Source organism: Plectropomus leopardus, chromosome 15 (assembly GCF_026936395.1).
Source record: "Plectropomus leopardus strain MGB_pleo_1.0 chromosome 15, ASM2693639v1, whole genome shotgun sequence".
NCBI classification, from domain to species: domain Eukaryota; kingdom Metazoa; phylum Chordata; class Actinopteri; order Perciformes; family Serranidae; genus Plectropomus; species Plectropomus leopardus.
The window spans coordinates 23,413,257-23,429,015 of NC_142190.1; the positions used below are offsets into that span (position 1 = coordinate 23,413,257).

At 39.5% G+C, this 15,759-nt stretch overlaps 1 protein-coding gene across 1 annotated transcript; it reads left to right on the plus strand.

Annotated features, from left to right (window-relative positions):
- The first annotated feature begins 1,554 nt into the window (after positions 1–1,554).
- On the plus strand, positions 1,555–15,229 carry pygma (phosphorylase, glycogen, muscle A). Its single transcript, XM_042499607.2, has 20 exons — positions 1,555–1,901; positions 4,499–4,600; positions 4,701–4,779; positions 4,904–5,007; positions 5,216–5,347; positions 5,443–5,554; positions 5,642–5,724; positions 8,365–8,508; positions 8,734–8,826; positions 9,019–9,165; positions 10,366–10,529; positions 10,697–10,811; positions 10,900–11,001; positions 11,970–12,117; positions 12,266–12,324; positions 12,429–12,570; positions 12,707–12,914; positions 14,107–14,241; positions 14,448–14,514; positions 14,680–15,229. Exons 1-20 carry the CDS (start codon positions 1,659–1,661, stop codon positions 14,827–14,829), a joined length of 2,529 nt encoding a protein of 842 aa, XP_042355541.2. The 5' UTR covers positions 1,555–1,658; the 3' UTR covers positions 14,830–15,229.
- The last annotated feature ends 530 nt before the right edge of the window (positions 15,230–15,759 follow it).

Sequence of the window (15,759 nt, forward strand, 5' to 3'; positions counted from 1 at the left end):
ACTTATCAAATACCTCCACTGTGTCAGTGGATCTCAGTGTCAGGCACCAACACACAAAGGCACCATCTACAGCAGTGACGCCCCTGGCAGCTAGCTCAGGGTTTCCCACACAATGAAATATTTGTGGCAGGCTGCCACAATTAAAACATGTGCCGCCACAAAAACATTTTTTAGCACTACTGAAATATATTTACCATGTGGCTATGCATTACACCCCTCAGAGACAGATGGAGCAGAACAACAACAGGCGCAGCGAAGGTATAACCATTCATTGTGCTGGGGCTAAAGGTTTGCATTCACTCACTCTGCAGTCTGCTTCTCCTCTCAATAATAGATCAGATCAATTCTGACTGGACCAACTGATCAATAATTCACACTGAGACCCAAACAGCTGCTGAGGGTTAAAAATAACTCATGATGAGTTTCACCTGCACCGCATTCACAGACATGCAGAAACAAATTTAGAAAGCATGCACAGCATGCAAGATAGAAAAAAAGGGGGAACATTTTTGACACATAGATTATGATTCTTTGGGAAACATTGTATCGTAGTAAAAAGAGCAAGAAAGTTTGTATAGGGCGGGCAGGAGGGAAGGTGGATGGGTCAAACAAACACAGGAGTTTCACCTGGAAGCCTGCTGTTCGTTTCCACTGTGAACATAGCCTTTTAGTATGTGTAAAATGCTATACTAGTGACATATGTCACATGAAGCAGGTCACATTACTAACAATTGTTGTTTTTTTTTTAAGCCAAACCACAATGTGTTTTCTAAACCTAACCACGGACCTCTGTTGCCAAAAGCTAAGAAAGTAATCCTAAAAAGAAAGTGTTTTACTCACATTGCAAATTTATTTTGAAAAACACTATGCATGTAACAAGCAGAAAATATAAAACAGAAGAGCATTTTAAAAAGATGCAATGCATCCCTGAGAATCCAAAACTGACGAAGGAGGGTATATTTTGATGACGTAGACGTGAACTGATAAAGTGCCATTAATTGAAAAGTTGGGATAAGAAAAGATGGAGGATCCTCTGCCAGAAAATTTTAAGTGTCAAAGACTTAATTTCCAGCATTCTGGTAAAGTTTTATGCACCAATTTATGCATTCCCTGCATCAATTTTAATGTTATTGTATTTTTTTTTTTTTTTCAAAATAAAATTCTTCTGCAGTTTTCATAGATTTTTTGTTACATTTTGTTTTGTTTTGATTTTTTTTTAAATTAACACAACTAACATACGCAGCATACTAGAACATACAACATGTTTTTACTGGCCTTGACAAATGCAATGGGACATGGTGAGAGGGACAAGTCCCCCTGAATCCCCCTGAAAGCTAAACCTACACTCTTATGTCATGATGCATGTGCTGCCAGCCTTATATCTTTGATCCAACATGGGCCACTTTGCCAGTCATGTGTCACATCATCGAAAAGTTACAACCTCTATGCCCAACACATGCCCCACCCTTCACCTAATATATCCAACCTGCTCCACCCTCCACTTAATATTCATAGTCGTGCCTTTAAAAAGCTGAACCTGAGCCTGCAGTGTGGGTGCCTCTCCTGCTGTGTGTGTCTGGCGGTGTGTGTGTGCCTGCTGTCTTACTGTTTACATTCTGCCAGAGTCGGAGCCCTGAGCTGCTACAACTCGTGCCACCATGTCTAAACCCTTGTCTGACCATGATAGAAGGAAACAGATTTCAGTGCGAGGCCTCGCCGGCGTTGAAAACATTGCCGAGTTGAAGCAAAATTTCAACAGACATCTCCACTTTACGCTGGTCAAGGACAGAAATGTGGCTACCAGAAGGGATTACTACTTTGCTCTTGCCCACACTGTGCGGGAGCACTTGATTGGCAGGTGGATCAGAACCCAGCAGTACTACTATGAGAAAGACCCCAAAGTAAGTGCAAGTCACCAGCATTTACAGTGATATGAATCACCATGAATACATATATGAGTTAAGGTGTTATTCTTTTAACAGCATAAACAATATCACATCTTGCATTTGTGATAAAGAAAATAATACTACATGTTGTACTCTATCACAGTTTTCCCCACACACAGTACAGGGGGAACGCAGGCAACTATATTTCATTTAATAACTGGTTCACATGTTTACGGTGACATTTATGGTAATCTGTTGCATCGTGAACTCATTGCATGCCCAGCACTGCACAGTGGTCACTGTTTTCATTAGCATTCTGCACCATAACCTGAATCTTATACGGTTTCATGAACTAACCTCTGCACATTTCACACATTTTAAACAAAAAGGCCAGGAATCATTTTCATAAGAGCAGGGGATTTATATTCCCCAACTGTACTTTGAACAGCCTGATGTCAGTGTAAGGTCATGGCATTTAAACTTCATCGGGGCTTCTTAGCACTCTGCTGGTATGCTGCCGTTCTTATAGTGTGTTGAAACATTAAACCTCCCTATGACCTTCTGTTCCCATCCTGTCTCACCATAAAGCACATAACCTCTTACTGTGTGTCATACAAGCACATGCCTCCGAGGCCATCCGAGTTCATATATAAGCAGCCACATAATCCATCGGTGAGGCTGTATCTCAGCAACTGCCGTGTTATTAGCTACAGAGAGAACCTTAAAACAACAATAGGCGGCTGGCTAGAATAAAGCAGCAAACTACACCACATTATCGCCTGAAAATGTCACACAAAACTATGTGTAATCACAAAAGAGGGTTCAGACGCAGAGGGGAAATTTGCATTTACTTAGCAGGAAAAGTGTTCCTTGCAAGATAATTAATAACTGCTGAAAAACAGAGGATGAGTTTTCTTTTTCTTAACATAGGAAGAAAAATTCTTAGCGCCGCGAGGTCATTGTTCCTTGACTGAAGTGCCAAAGTCCTAACATATTAACCTCAGCAGGAGGACGTGTACTTCTCACATTAAGCTAGCTTTCAGAAAGTGTTTAATCAGATATTTCTGCAACCTCTAACTCAGAAACCATCTGACCTCCTAACTGTATCACCTTGTTCTGGTGCTCTTGACTGAAAAGGTCAAAGGTGAATCCCTTAAAGGTCTAACAGAAGGCGGGAGGAAATGTAAGCTCACGCACTGCAAAGTGGCTGCAACAAGATTCATTTTTGCTCATGTGCATTCTAGGGAAAAAAAAAACATCTAATCAGCATAATGAGATGAAAGAAGGGTAGAATCCGATAAGATTTGGAACATACAGTCATATATTATTCAAGAGATCCTGTTAGCGACGCAGTGATATAGCCCTGTCAGTTGTGTTCATTATTATTTTACTATCCGAACCACTTCGCTCCAGACTTGAACCCCACAATGAAAGGGTATCAGGCTCAGGCTGACCTTTACAGCGACCTCTACAGGAGCTATTTTTGCTCGGGCCAAAATGTTGGTGTTATGCAACACCCAAAGCAATCTGTCCCCTGTTCCCTCTCCCCTCTCCTCTCCTCTGCCTCTCCTCCTCCGCCTGTGTCCGCCCCCTCCGTGTCAGACGGGAAAATAACAACTAAATGGCAAAGGCTAAACACAGGCTCAGGTGGCACATTTCTGTGCACTCTCAATGATGAGCCTAAATCATAAAACTTGAACAAGTCTTTGACAGTCTGGGGTAGATGTTATTGTGACATTTGGCTCACAATTTCACAGATTTGTACACATCAAGAGCAATGTGGAATGTAACTAAGTACATTTACTCAAGTATTGTACTTAATTAAGTAAAATTTTTTAAAAACAATTAAGTAGAAATTTGAGGTACTTGTACTTTACTTGAGCATTTTCTTTTCATGTCACTTAATACTTTTACTCTGCTACATTTCAGAGGGAAATAATGCACTTTTTACTTTCCTACATTTATGTGACAGCTATAGTTACTTTACAAATTAAGATCTTTGCATAAAAAAAAACATAAGAGACAGATAAACAGATAATGCAATTAAAACTGAAACAAATACTTTATTAATCAAATAGCTGATTGACTGAAATTTTTTTGCTTACTGTTTTGATAAAGATTAATTTCTTTTTTCTTTTTTTTAATTTTGAGTTTTAGCGGGTATTTTTGCTATTTTTTTAAATATATATATATATATATATATATATATATATATATATATATATACGTTTTGGGTGGTGTTTTTTTAAATTATTTTTAATAACATTGAGGTTGGGGGGGTTAATTTTGAGTTTGGGGTGGATTTTTTTTTATTTAATAATTTTCAGTTTGGTTTGTTGTTTTTTTTCTATTTTTGAGTTGTTGGGTCAGTCTGTTTTTTTCTTGTTTTTCATCTGCATTGGGTACTTTTACTTTTAACAATTTAAGCACATGCCCCTGGTTATACATACATACTTTAACATAAGTAGCATTTGTTGGACTTTAACGTGTAACACATGGTATTATTACTATTACTAAAGTAAAGGACTGGAAAACTTCCAGCTAGACTGGACAGTTTCTAGCTGGTTATTTACTTTGATATAGATTTTTTTTCCCACTTCTTCCCAATGTAGCGCGTGTACTACATCTCCCTTGAGTTCTACATGGGCCGTGCCCTCCAGAACACCATGGTGAACCTGGCGCTTGAAAATGCCTGTGATGAGGCCATGTACCAGGTGAGACATACTTGCCTCATTTAGTCCTTGTGTAACTTTAAAATTTGCTGTTTCCATTATTTTTTCATTTGTCATCATTGTGTCCTGTTGTCCTCTTTAGTTGGGCCTGGATATGGAGGAACTGGAAGACATGGAGGAAGATGCCGGTTTGGGAAATGGTGGCCTGGGACGTCTTGCCGGTAAACATCTTTTCACCCGTCATACTTGATAAATTCAAATTATTGTTACCCCCGTTGTCTGACTTTAATAATGCATTGTTTTTACATAAGTGCTTGTTAAATGTTGATTTTTTTTCTCTCTCAGCCTGTTTCCTGGACTCCATGGCTTCACTGGGTCTGGCTGCCTATGGTTACGGTATTCGCTATGAGTTCGGTATCTTCAATCAGAAAATCGTCAACGGTTGGCAGGTGGGAAATGAAAATAATCTAAAGATTTCTTGTCTCAGTGAGCCAAAATATCTACTGCTGGTACTTTTTCACCTTAAATCTGCAGCTGGATGAGTTCCTTTTATCATTATCATGACCTTGTGTTATTTATCATTTTCTATGTCTGGCCTGGCACAAAAGCCACTAATGAGTGTTTCTCCTCTCCATGTAAATTGATATCATTATCCAGGTTGAGGAGGCTGATGATTGGCTGCGCTATGGCAACCCCTGGGAGAAGGCACGTCCTGAGTACATGCGTCCAGTGCACTTCTATGGCAGGACTGAGCATCACCCCGATGGTGTAAAATGGGTCGACACTCAGGTGAAAATATGATCAAAAGTAAATTGAAATGAATAATAGTACATCCTTTTTGAGGTTATACTTATTTACGTCTCCTCCTGTGATGACATTGACAGGTCGTGCTGGCTTTGCCATATGACACCCCCGTCCCTGGCTACAGAAACAATGTTGTCAACACCATGAGGCTGTGGTCAGCGAAGGCGCCTTGCGAGTTTAACCTCAAAGACTGTACGTGTCCTTGAGAGATCAGATGTTTTCAATCATGCAACAGCTGTCAAATTAATCTAAACGAAAGGATTTTTTTTTTGCTTACAGTCAACGTTGGTGGCTACATTCAGGCTGTCCTGGACAGAAACTTGGCTGAGAACATCTCCCGTGTGCTGTACCCCAACGACAACGTAAGAAAAAATGACTATATTACCTTTTAATCCACCTGAACTGCGCTCACAAGACAGCCATGCACATGTAAACCTGGATTAGATGAAATACCTGAGTGGTGAAAGGTATATAGGAGCTGTGGACTGTATGGCTCCTGTATGACTGCGGGGCTCGTCTTAACTCGGATGGATTTCCATAATTTGGACCCCAACTGGTGTCCTTTATCTTCAGCTAGAACCACGGTGCGCTCCCTCAGCTTCCTCTGAAGCTTTCTTTTATAGCTGACATAAGAACTGCCCACCATGTGCTGCCGACTCCCTAAAGGCTCAAGGAGGAGGATTTGGGTGATAACCATCTAGCTCAAGCTATAACTCATGTCAGGCCTGGTAATTTATGTCTGTGCAAGTGAGAGCAGAGACAGTGGTGGACTTTATATTTCACCCAGGTTTGAATGAGGCTCAGTCAGTATTTCGCTGCTGTTCTATCATATTGTGTATCTCTATTAATAATATTGAAATGTTTAAAGAATTAGTCTATTGACCCCTTAACACCTAGGTTAAAATATTTTGTCTTATGCTGCATTTAGATGCATTTTTAATAGCATTTAAACCTCTAAAACTGGAGACAAATTAAAACATTTCTTTCAAAAACACAAGAAAAAACATAACAAGCAACTTGGCAAGAAAGGCCCTGCAAACATCCTACACAAATAGTAAAAGGCCACAAGGAAATGATCTGAAAATAATAATTAATAACTAAAAGTGTTTGTAGGAGGGACATATGGTGGCTTATTGTATGGTATTTTTTATGACTGCTGGAGGGCGACCTTACAGATGTTTTTATGTGTATTTTTATTGTTTTTTGCTATTGTTGATTGAGAGTTTGAACACTTCAGAAAAAAAATACACAACAAAATATTATCTTATCTTAATTTCTTTTTATCTATTTGGGCCATTTCTTTTTAAGTTGTCCTCTTCCCATGTTTTCAAAAGAAATCAAGCCAATTTGCTCAGGTTTTAAAGGGTTAACTGATTAGTTTGCCATTATGTGCTTCATATTAATGGACTGATTTCTTGAAAATAACTTAACAGATCAACCTATTAAGAAAACCTGAATTTTGGGGCGGAAATAATTTTGGGGGGGCGGAGGTACAACCAGTCTGGCATATATTGCAGGGCTGCATAACTCAGTAATAAAAATAAAAATATTTACATGCGCATTTGACATTTCCCACGTTGTTTCACACAGGTGATAGCAGGGGACCTAGCACATACCTGTTCTCCTCAGCTTGCTTCTGTATTGCTGCCCAATTTCATGGCATTGTCCCGCTGCTTCCATGTTTGTTAATCCTCTCAGAAAAAAAGCTTTACATCCTGTTAGTCTTCTTCCTGATCAGGCGCCGTCTTCTCCGAAAAATAACGCACAAAGGGGGACACGAAGTCAGCGTCTTGTCTGATAAATTAGCAGTTCGCCATTTTAACCGAGAACCACTCCACCTTAAATGTGACTATTTTTACCAGAGCTTTGGTGAAACACAACTTCCCGTGGTCCACACCTGGGGGTTGCATCTTAAATTTTTCTTTAAAAGGCCGACTTTCAACCGAGTGCTGAACGCCACTTCTTCTTTCAAAAAAACAGCCATTTCACTTCCGCCAACTATGAGCCAATGACAACAAAGCAACAACCAGGCCCGCTTGGCAATTGGCCAATCAAATTGCAGCGGGGCAACAGGTGATCAGCCACAGCTGCCCTCAAATGTATGCCCTTTTTTTGCCAAGCAGGGGCGTTTCTAGGATTTGAGGACATCGGGGGCTTAGCCCAAACCTCAGTTGGGGGGTCCAGGGGATTCTTCCCAGGGATTTTTATTTATTTATTTATTTTTGGATAATGGTGAACAAGCTCCAGTTTGGTGCTTTTTTATGCACACAGGTACCTTATCTATTTATTTTTTTAAGCTTTTCATATTATTTATGAATAGTATTGAGAAAATTATTGGTAGCTGTTAGCAATTAGTATTGTGTACAGAACAGCTATTATAAAAAAAATGTATTGACTAGAGATGGAAGGTGTCGTAAAGGTCATATTTCTTTAGCTGCTTTTGTCTTTTTTTTATTTGTTTAAACCAACATAATATTCAAAACTGATAACAAAAAAAACATTAGTGGTCATAAGTGGTCACTTCTATTTTCTTTTTTTCCTTAATAGCCTAAATGTGAACTTCAAAAATTAATTTTCAGAAGATAAAAATCAAATAACTTTCGAATTAATAAGGATGCTCCAGTTCAAACTCTGAATTCAGCTTCATAACTATCTTTATAAAATTATTGGGGGTGGGACTTTAAATTTACACAATGTATGCTCAGATGCAATACACTTGTATTAACTGCATCATCATACAGCAGTATATTACAGATGGGTATTTGACGTTACACTGAAATGATTCTAATTGCATGATAATTATACTAAAGATATACAGAGCCTCTCTGGTGCAACCACTTTCATGTTACATTAGGTTTGGGTAATTAGATCATTAAATGTGAAAGATTGTCCATGCATGAACACAAGACACTAATGTGCAAAAGGCTATGTTTAATGAATAAAACACCTATTGATGTTTGCCTGCAGAGCAGAAACAGACAAATATGTGTCTTTATCTTCAGTTCTTTGAAGGAAAGGAGCTCCGTCTGAAGCAGGAATACTTTGTGGTGTCTGCCACCCTGCAAGACATCATCCGTCGTTTCAAGGTCTCTAAGTTTGGCTCCAGGGAGATTGCTCGCACAGACTTCAGCAAACTGCCTGACAAGGTGAAGCGAAAAACTCAACAAAATAGTTTCTGTCAAAAATGAAAAGATTTCCCTCTGATGTTCTTTCTGTGCTTTTGTTAAATTGCCTCTGTCAGTGTGTTGAACAGGTTGTAGGTGGGGTTTTATTGTATCTTATGAGAATAGTTGAAACAAACAGTATCTACAAAGCACTTTACGGCACATTCTATTTCTGCATTGGCATTTAATAATGTTCTGCATGTTCAGGTTGCCATCCAGCTGAACGACACCCACCCAGCCATGGCCATCCCTGAGCTGATGAGGGTGCTGGTTGATGAGGAGAAACTTGACTGGGAAAAGGTGAGGGAGAGCAACACAGACTTTTACACATCATCACAGTTTTGTTTTTCAATCTTAATACCAATATTAATATTTAAAACCATTTTCTGGCTTTGTGTTCTGATTGTAACATCACCATTTTAGTGCAGTTATTAATCTGTTTACCACCATCTTAATAATGACTTTCACAGTAAAATATTCAAATGTATTCAGGCCTGGGACATCTGTGTGCGCACCTGTGCCTACACCAATCACACCGTCCTTCCTGAAGCTCTGGAGCGCTGGCCAGTCGACCTGTTTGCTCATCTGCTGCCTCGTCACCTGGAAATTGTCTATGAAATCAACCGTCGCCATCTGGAGGTTAGTGCTGCACATTGCAACATGTTATCATATCCACAATGCATTGCATACAATGTGTATTTATGGCAGCAGAGGAGGCACATGCTGTTCACTTTGGCAGTGCCAAGATAATAATAAAGTCTTAAAATAGAGCAACTCCTCTTCTTTTATTTGAACACATTGTAATGAATGTAAGTTAAAGAATGTATGTGACTTCAAAGTTCTGTATAGTCAGTGACTTTGGGTGGGAGGGGATTACTTTTTAAGTGGGAGCTTTATGGGGTTAAATTTACAATACCAATATGAAATTTAAAAAAAAAATGATGGATGGACAATGACTGGATATTTCTAAATGTCTGTGGCTATGGAAAGATACCCTAGAAAATCCTGTTAACCCTTTGAAAGCTGGAACGACATCACTTTTTTTGTGCTGTGCTCATACGCCTTTAATACACATTTAAACCTTTGGCCCCAAGAAAATCGGTTGGATTTATTTTGAAAACACAGCTAAAAATGCAATGAGCAACCTGGCAAGAGATGTCCCACAATTTACACGAACAAAGGAAAAGAAAATAACCTGAAAATTAGTTCTAAGGAGAGAAAGAGAGATATTATTAGAAGACAATATTTTAGAAAAAATGGAAAAATATGACAAACATTATACTGTTTATTACTGTGATTATTATTATTACTACATAATTGTAATAATTATCCTTCATTATTTTATCGTTATATTTAGTTGTTTGTTTTTTTTACTTTACCCTTTTTTATTTCTAAATTTTCCAGTAATTTGTAACTTCTTGTTTTTGAAAGATATCAAGCCATTTTTTCCAGATTTCAATGAGTTAAAATGCAGGGAATACAGATAGGCACAGGGAACTTAATGCTGTAAGTCAAACAACAAGGTATTTTTTATTGGCTTTTAATTGCAACATCTGTCAGAGTTAAGTTACGTGATGGCACACATTTGTGCTTAATGGAAGAATAATATTTCTGACATGGAGGGTGGGCAGGTTTTATGAGCTGAAGCTCAATAAAACATTTTTATTTATCTACTTACATACTGATGGGAATCATCATGTTGCTGCTCATTTGATATACTTTAGAATTGCTGTGTTGACCTACTTCAATGTGCATAATGATAGACATTAGCGAGCAAAATAAAAAAAAAATACAGCCTATTAGTTATTTTTTGCCACATGTTCTTTTTTTACTTCGCAGAGAGTTGCTGCCAAATATCCTGGTGATTTTGATCGTTTGCGCCGCATGTCCCTCATTGAGGAAGGAGGACAGAAGAGGATCAACATGGCCCATTTGTGCATTGTGGGTTCCCATGCTGTCAACGGAGTGGCCCAGATCCACTCTGACATCCTCAAAGCTACCGTGTATGTCCCCAAAATAAACACTCATTTGCCTGTAACACTCTACAGTGGTAAATCAACCAAAATGTGTAGTATGTAGTCGGTTTCATACATCCATAGCCTCTATAATTTCATGGGCGACTGCACCATCTCTGTGATCTGATAAATGTGACGCTTCACTCTGCCTGCAGTTTCAAGGACTTCTATGAAATGGAGCCACATAAGTTCCAAAACAAGACCAACGGCATCACCCCTCGCCGCTGGCTGGTCATGTGCAACCCCGGGCTGGCTGAAATCATCGCTGAGGTTAGCTGTGTTTTAACACTCACATGTGTCGTACAAAATAAGTTTAAATACCTTTTTAACAAAAAAAAAAACTTGATCTCATTAACAGAGAATTGGTGAGCACTTCATCCGTGACCTCGACCAGCTGCAGGCTCTCCGCAAGTTTGTGACTGACGATGCTTTCATTCGTGATATTGCCAAAGTGAAGCAGGTGAAGTAATTCATTTTTTCTGTTGTCTTAACTTAAATGTATGCGTCAGTTTGGAGATATTTTAAAATAGATCACCAGACTTTTTTGTAGCTAGCAGTGGCACAAAGGAATCCTTGGCTTTAATGATAATACAGATTTTTACTTGACACACAGTACATAGCTGTCAGGCAGCAAAACCAGCTCTGTGATCACTGTCACAGCTTACATTACCAGCTTTCATTGAAGCCTCTACAACAGCAGTGTGCATTGAAAGTCAGTTTTCTTTTACATGTGAATTATGTTGTTTTCATTCTTAATGTCGTTGTGTTCTCCTGTTCTATCATTTAAAATAGTTTTGCCTGAATTGTGAAAGTGTTTCTGCTTGGTCACAGCAATACTGTCAGCCGCAATCTGGCCAGTTTATTTGGACCTCTACCGGGACGTCATTCATCATGAGTCTCGGCCGACTAATGTAACAGGTCACAGTCTGATTTCTTTCTTCCAGCAGGCAAAACTTGGACCTATGCTAGGCCAGGTCATTTTTGATAACAGTCCAGTGATGGCAGTGTCTGCAGCTAGAACGGGCCAGTTAGCTCCAATTCTAGGGCATCATTCCTCCGGCGTCTCAGCCGAGTAGGGCAAGCGACCGCGTCCTGACTTATTTCCTCTGGCAGGCTGAGTTTGGGCTGATGCTCGGCCAGGTCAACTGATTGATAACAGTCAAGTGATGGCAGCGTCAGCAGCTGGAATCGGACCTGTTTATTTCAGCCGATTCTGGGGTTTAATTTCTCCCAAATCTCAGCCGAGTTGGGCGACTGGATGCGATGGCAACAGGCCCACATTATTTATTCCGGCATTCCGAGTTTAGGCCAACACTGGGCCAGGTCGTTTTGGCTATCTGGGTTTACGCAGCACATACAACTGGTCACGCAGGTTGAAGTCGGACTTGTTTTCTTTCATGTAATGAAGTCAATGTTTTGATAAAATAGGAAAACAAGATGAAATTTGCTGTGCACTTGGAGGAGCACTACAAGGTGAAGATCAACCCCAACTCCATGTTCGACATTCAAGTCAAGAGAATCCACGAATACAAGAGACAACTGCTCAACTGTCTGCACATCATCACCTACTATAACCGTAAGAGAGCATTTTTAGTCTCCTGCCCCACACATTTCCTTCTATCCGAATATCGAGATAATCTCAGGGAAGATTGCGTGTGTGAGAGCCTGAACAGACACACAAAAACATACACTTCAGTCCTGAAATCTCTTCACATCTCCGCCAGGCATCAAGAAGGAGCCAAACAAGCAGTGGACCCCAAGAACTGTCATGATCGGAGGAAAGGTTTGCAGTTTTACAGCATGCAGCTAACCTGGTTTTAAAAACAAACTCATCCTTACATCACAAATTCATCTATCGCTGTTTCTCCAACTGTTCCTTTCATGCAGGCTGCTCCTGGATACCACACTGCCAAGATGATTATCCGCCTGATCACAGCTATTGGTGAGGTGGTCAACAACGATCCTGTGGTGGGAGACCGCCTCAAAGTCATCTTTTTGGAGAACTACAGAGTCACACTGGCAGAGAAAGGTAATCACCAAATAATGTTTCTCTCTCTATCTGTTATCATCATCCTGTTCCGTCCTGTTGAGGATTTTTTTAGTATGCAGCATAAATCATGAACTCTTATTGGAGTCATCAACCCTTTACTTCTGTCATATTTCAGCCATCCCTGCAGCTGACCTGTCAGAGCAGATCTCCACAGCCGGCACTGAGGCCTCTGGCACCGGCAACATGAAGTTCATGTTGAACGGCGCTCTAACCATCGGTACCATGGACGGAGCCAACGTTGAGATGGCTGAGGAAGCCGGCGAGGACAATCTTTTCATCTTCGGCATGAGGGTGGATGACGTTGATGCACTTGACATGAAAGGGTAAGGAATAAATTTATCAGTCCGAAACATTGTATTTATCTTTTCCAATACTACCTTAATATTTTGCTAATAAAATGAGTAATATTACCTCTATACCACACATTTTTATGCCTCGGCACTTGCAATAGCCGTGGCCGGAGGCTTTATATTTTCAGGTTGTCGATTTGTCTGTATATGCGTCCCTCTGTCCCATTCTAATGAAAGCAATATCTCAAGAACGCCTTGAGGGAATTTCTTTAAATTTGGCACAAATGTCCAATTGGACTTACAGATTTTGGTGGTCATATGTCAACGGTAAAGGTCACTGTAACCTCATCTGTCTCATTCTCATAAGTGGGATATCTCAAGAATGCCTTGAGGGAATGTTTTTTAAATTTGGCACAAACGTCCTTTTTTGAGTCAGGAAAGAACTAATCAGAATTTGGTAGCCAAAGGTGAAAGGTCAAGGTAATTGTGACCTCGTTCGTCTTATTCTCCTTAATGTGATATCTCAAGAAGACCTTAAGTAAATGTCCTCAATTTTGGCACAAATGTCCACTTAGACTCAAAAATGAACTAACAAGAATCTGGTGGTCGAAGGTCAAGGTCACTGTCATCTCACAAAACATGTTTTTCACCACAACTCAAGAATTAATTTTCTAATTATGACAAATTTTACATAAATGTCTAATAGGATAAAATAATATCATGACGTCATTTCTATCCAAAAGGTAACATAATTTGATCTCACTGGTGGCTATCAAAGGGAGCAGAGGCAGGAAAATGGTTCATCCCTGCCTTTTTATTTATATATTCATATATTTATTGATATATATTTATTTCTGTCACTACAATGGTTAATGTCTGTGAATACAAGAACACAGCGTGCTGGTATCACATCAATTTGGGGAAATACCTCAAAGATATTTCATATGTCAAGACCTTTTTATATTATGCGGTGAGCTCCATGCGCTCTGACAATCCTGCAGCTTTGCACTCTTTCACAGAGGTTTTAGTAATGACCACTTTCATCACGTTTTTTTTTTTTTTTTTTTTTTTAAATCAAAGCTGAGGTTTTCCACACTAAAAGCTATGTCCTTGGGGAACCCATGAAGGCACTGACTACTACGCCTTTATTTATGGGCCAGTTACTACAGCAACAAGCTTCTGTTTTTTCTCAATGTGTGTATTGTTTATTTTCCATCCTGCTTAGATACCACGCTGAAGAGTACTACAACCGCCTGCCTGAGCTCAAACAGGCTATTGACCAGATTGCTGGAGGCTTCTTCAGCCCAAAGCAGCCTGACCTGTTTAAAGAAATTGTCAACTTGCTGATGCATCATGACAGGTAAAGACACATCTAACATTAGCAGCCTGAGGCACACACATGCATACACACACACAAATAAGAACGTGTATAAACTTGCATGCTGGAAAAAACAAAAACAAAACCAAAAAAACAACTCAGCCTTTTGCATGCACACTAATATTTGTACAGTTTTCACTGTAAATCTGTTGTTTTTCATTGAGTTAATGGCACTCTTTTCTGCACAGATTTAAGGTCTTTGCTGACTATGAAGATTACATTAAAAGCCAGGAGAAAGTCAACGCTCTTTACAAGGTATGATCAGTAAAAGCCTCATAAGCCACATAAAGGCCTTTTTTGTATTTATAGATTTTAATTAGTATGGGTATATTATGAGTATCACTGCTGATGGAAGGGGACTAAGGGCTACTTATTACAGAACTTATCACTCACTTATCAATCGTTTCATTATCACACTAGAACCCCAAGGAATGGACCAAGAAGGTGATCTACAACATTGCCGGATGTGGCAAGTTCTCCAGCGATCGCACCATTGCCCAGTACGCCCGTGAGATCTGGGGCATGGAGCCTACGCTCGAGAGTCTCCCTGCTCCTGACCACAAGGTATAAACTGTCCACATGACAGCCAGCATCCCAGCTCTCCGAGCTTCTATCATTACGCGGATGCCTTCAGAACCTCCATGTGCGTCTGGTAAAAGCCCCCACAAACCTGCATCCAAAAGGGATTAGAATTGAATGCTTCCTGCATGACTACATTGTGTCTTACACCAACTCTTGGCTCTGGCTCAGTTTACATTCTTCATACCTGTGGATTCACAATATCCATGTTACAGACTGGTGTTAAACAAAACTGCTTTTGCAATACGACATCGCTACACAGCTGCTTTAAGGTGGATAAAGGAGCTTTGTGGTGGGCTTTGTGAATTTGTTGGTGATATTTTTTATTTTAAAAAAATAAACTCTTGTATTTCCACTCAGACCCATTCTGAATAAAACCTGTATTAATTAACATGACAGCCTGGGTGACTTTTTTCCATAGTGTACCATTCTATTTCAGGGACTAATAATTTATTTAATTATAATACACTTTAGAATAAAAAAGCGCAAAGGCAATTTGAACTATAGCCTATAAACCGTGTTGAACAGCACATTCTACTCTGTGTTGATGATTGATTTTGCCAACTTTGCAAACAAAATATTGACAGTGAAGGGAAGCCTGAATTGAACTCCTGCCATGACATGGAACTCCAGGAATGACTCTGCACGTGACAGGGACTAGAGGACCAGAGCCGAGAATCAGGTTCACATAAGAATTAACCCTTAGAAACCTGAGCACATTGGTTTTATTTCTTTGAAGAACATGGGAAGAGGGCAATGAGCAAGAACAGAGAAAATGACCAATAAATGAGCAAGAAATTAGTAAAAAGTACAACAAAATAACAACAAAAAAAGAAATTTCTGAATAAATAATAAAAAACAAACAAACAAGGAAATGACCTGGGAAAAAGAGCGTAAAAACAAAATAATAATTAATACAAA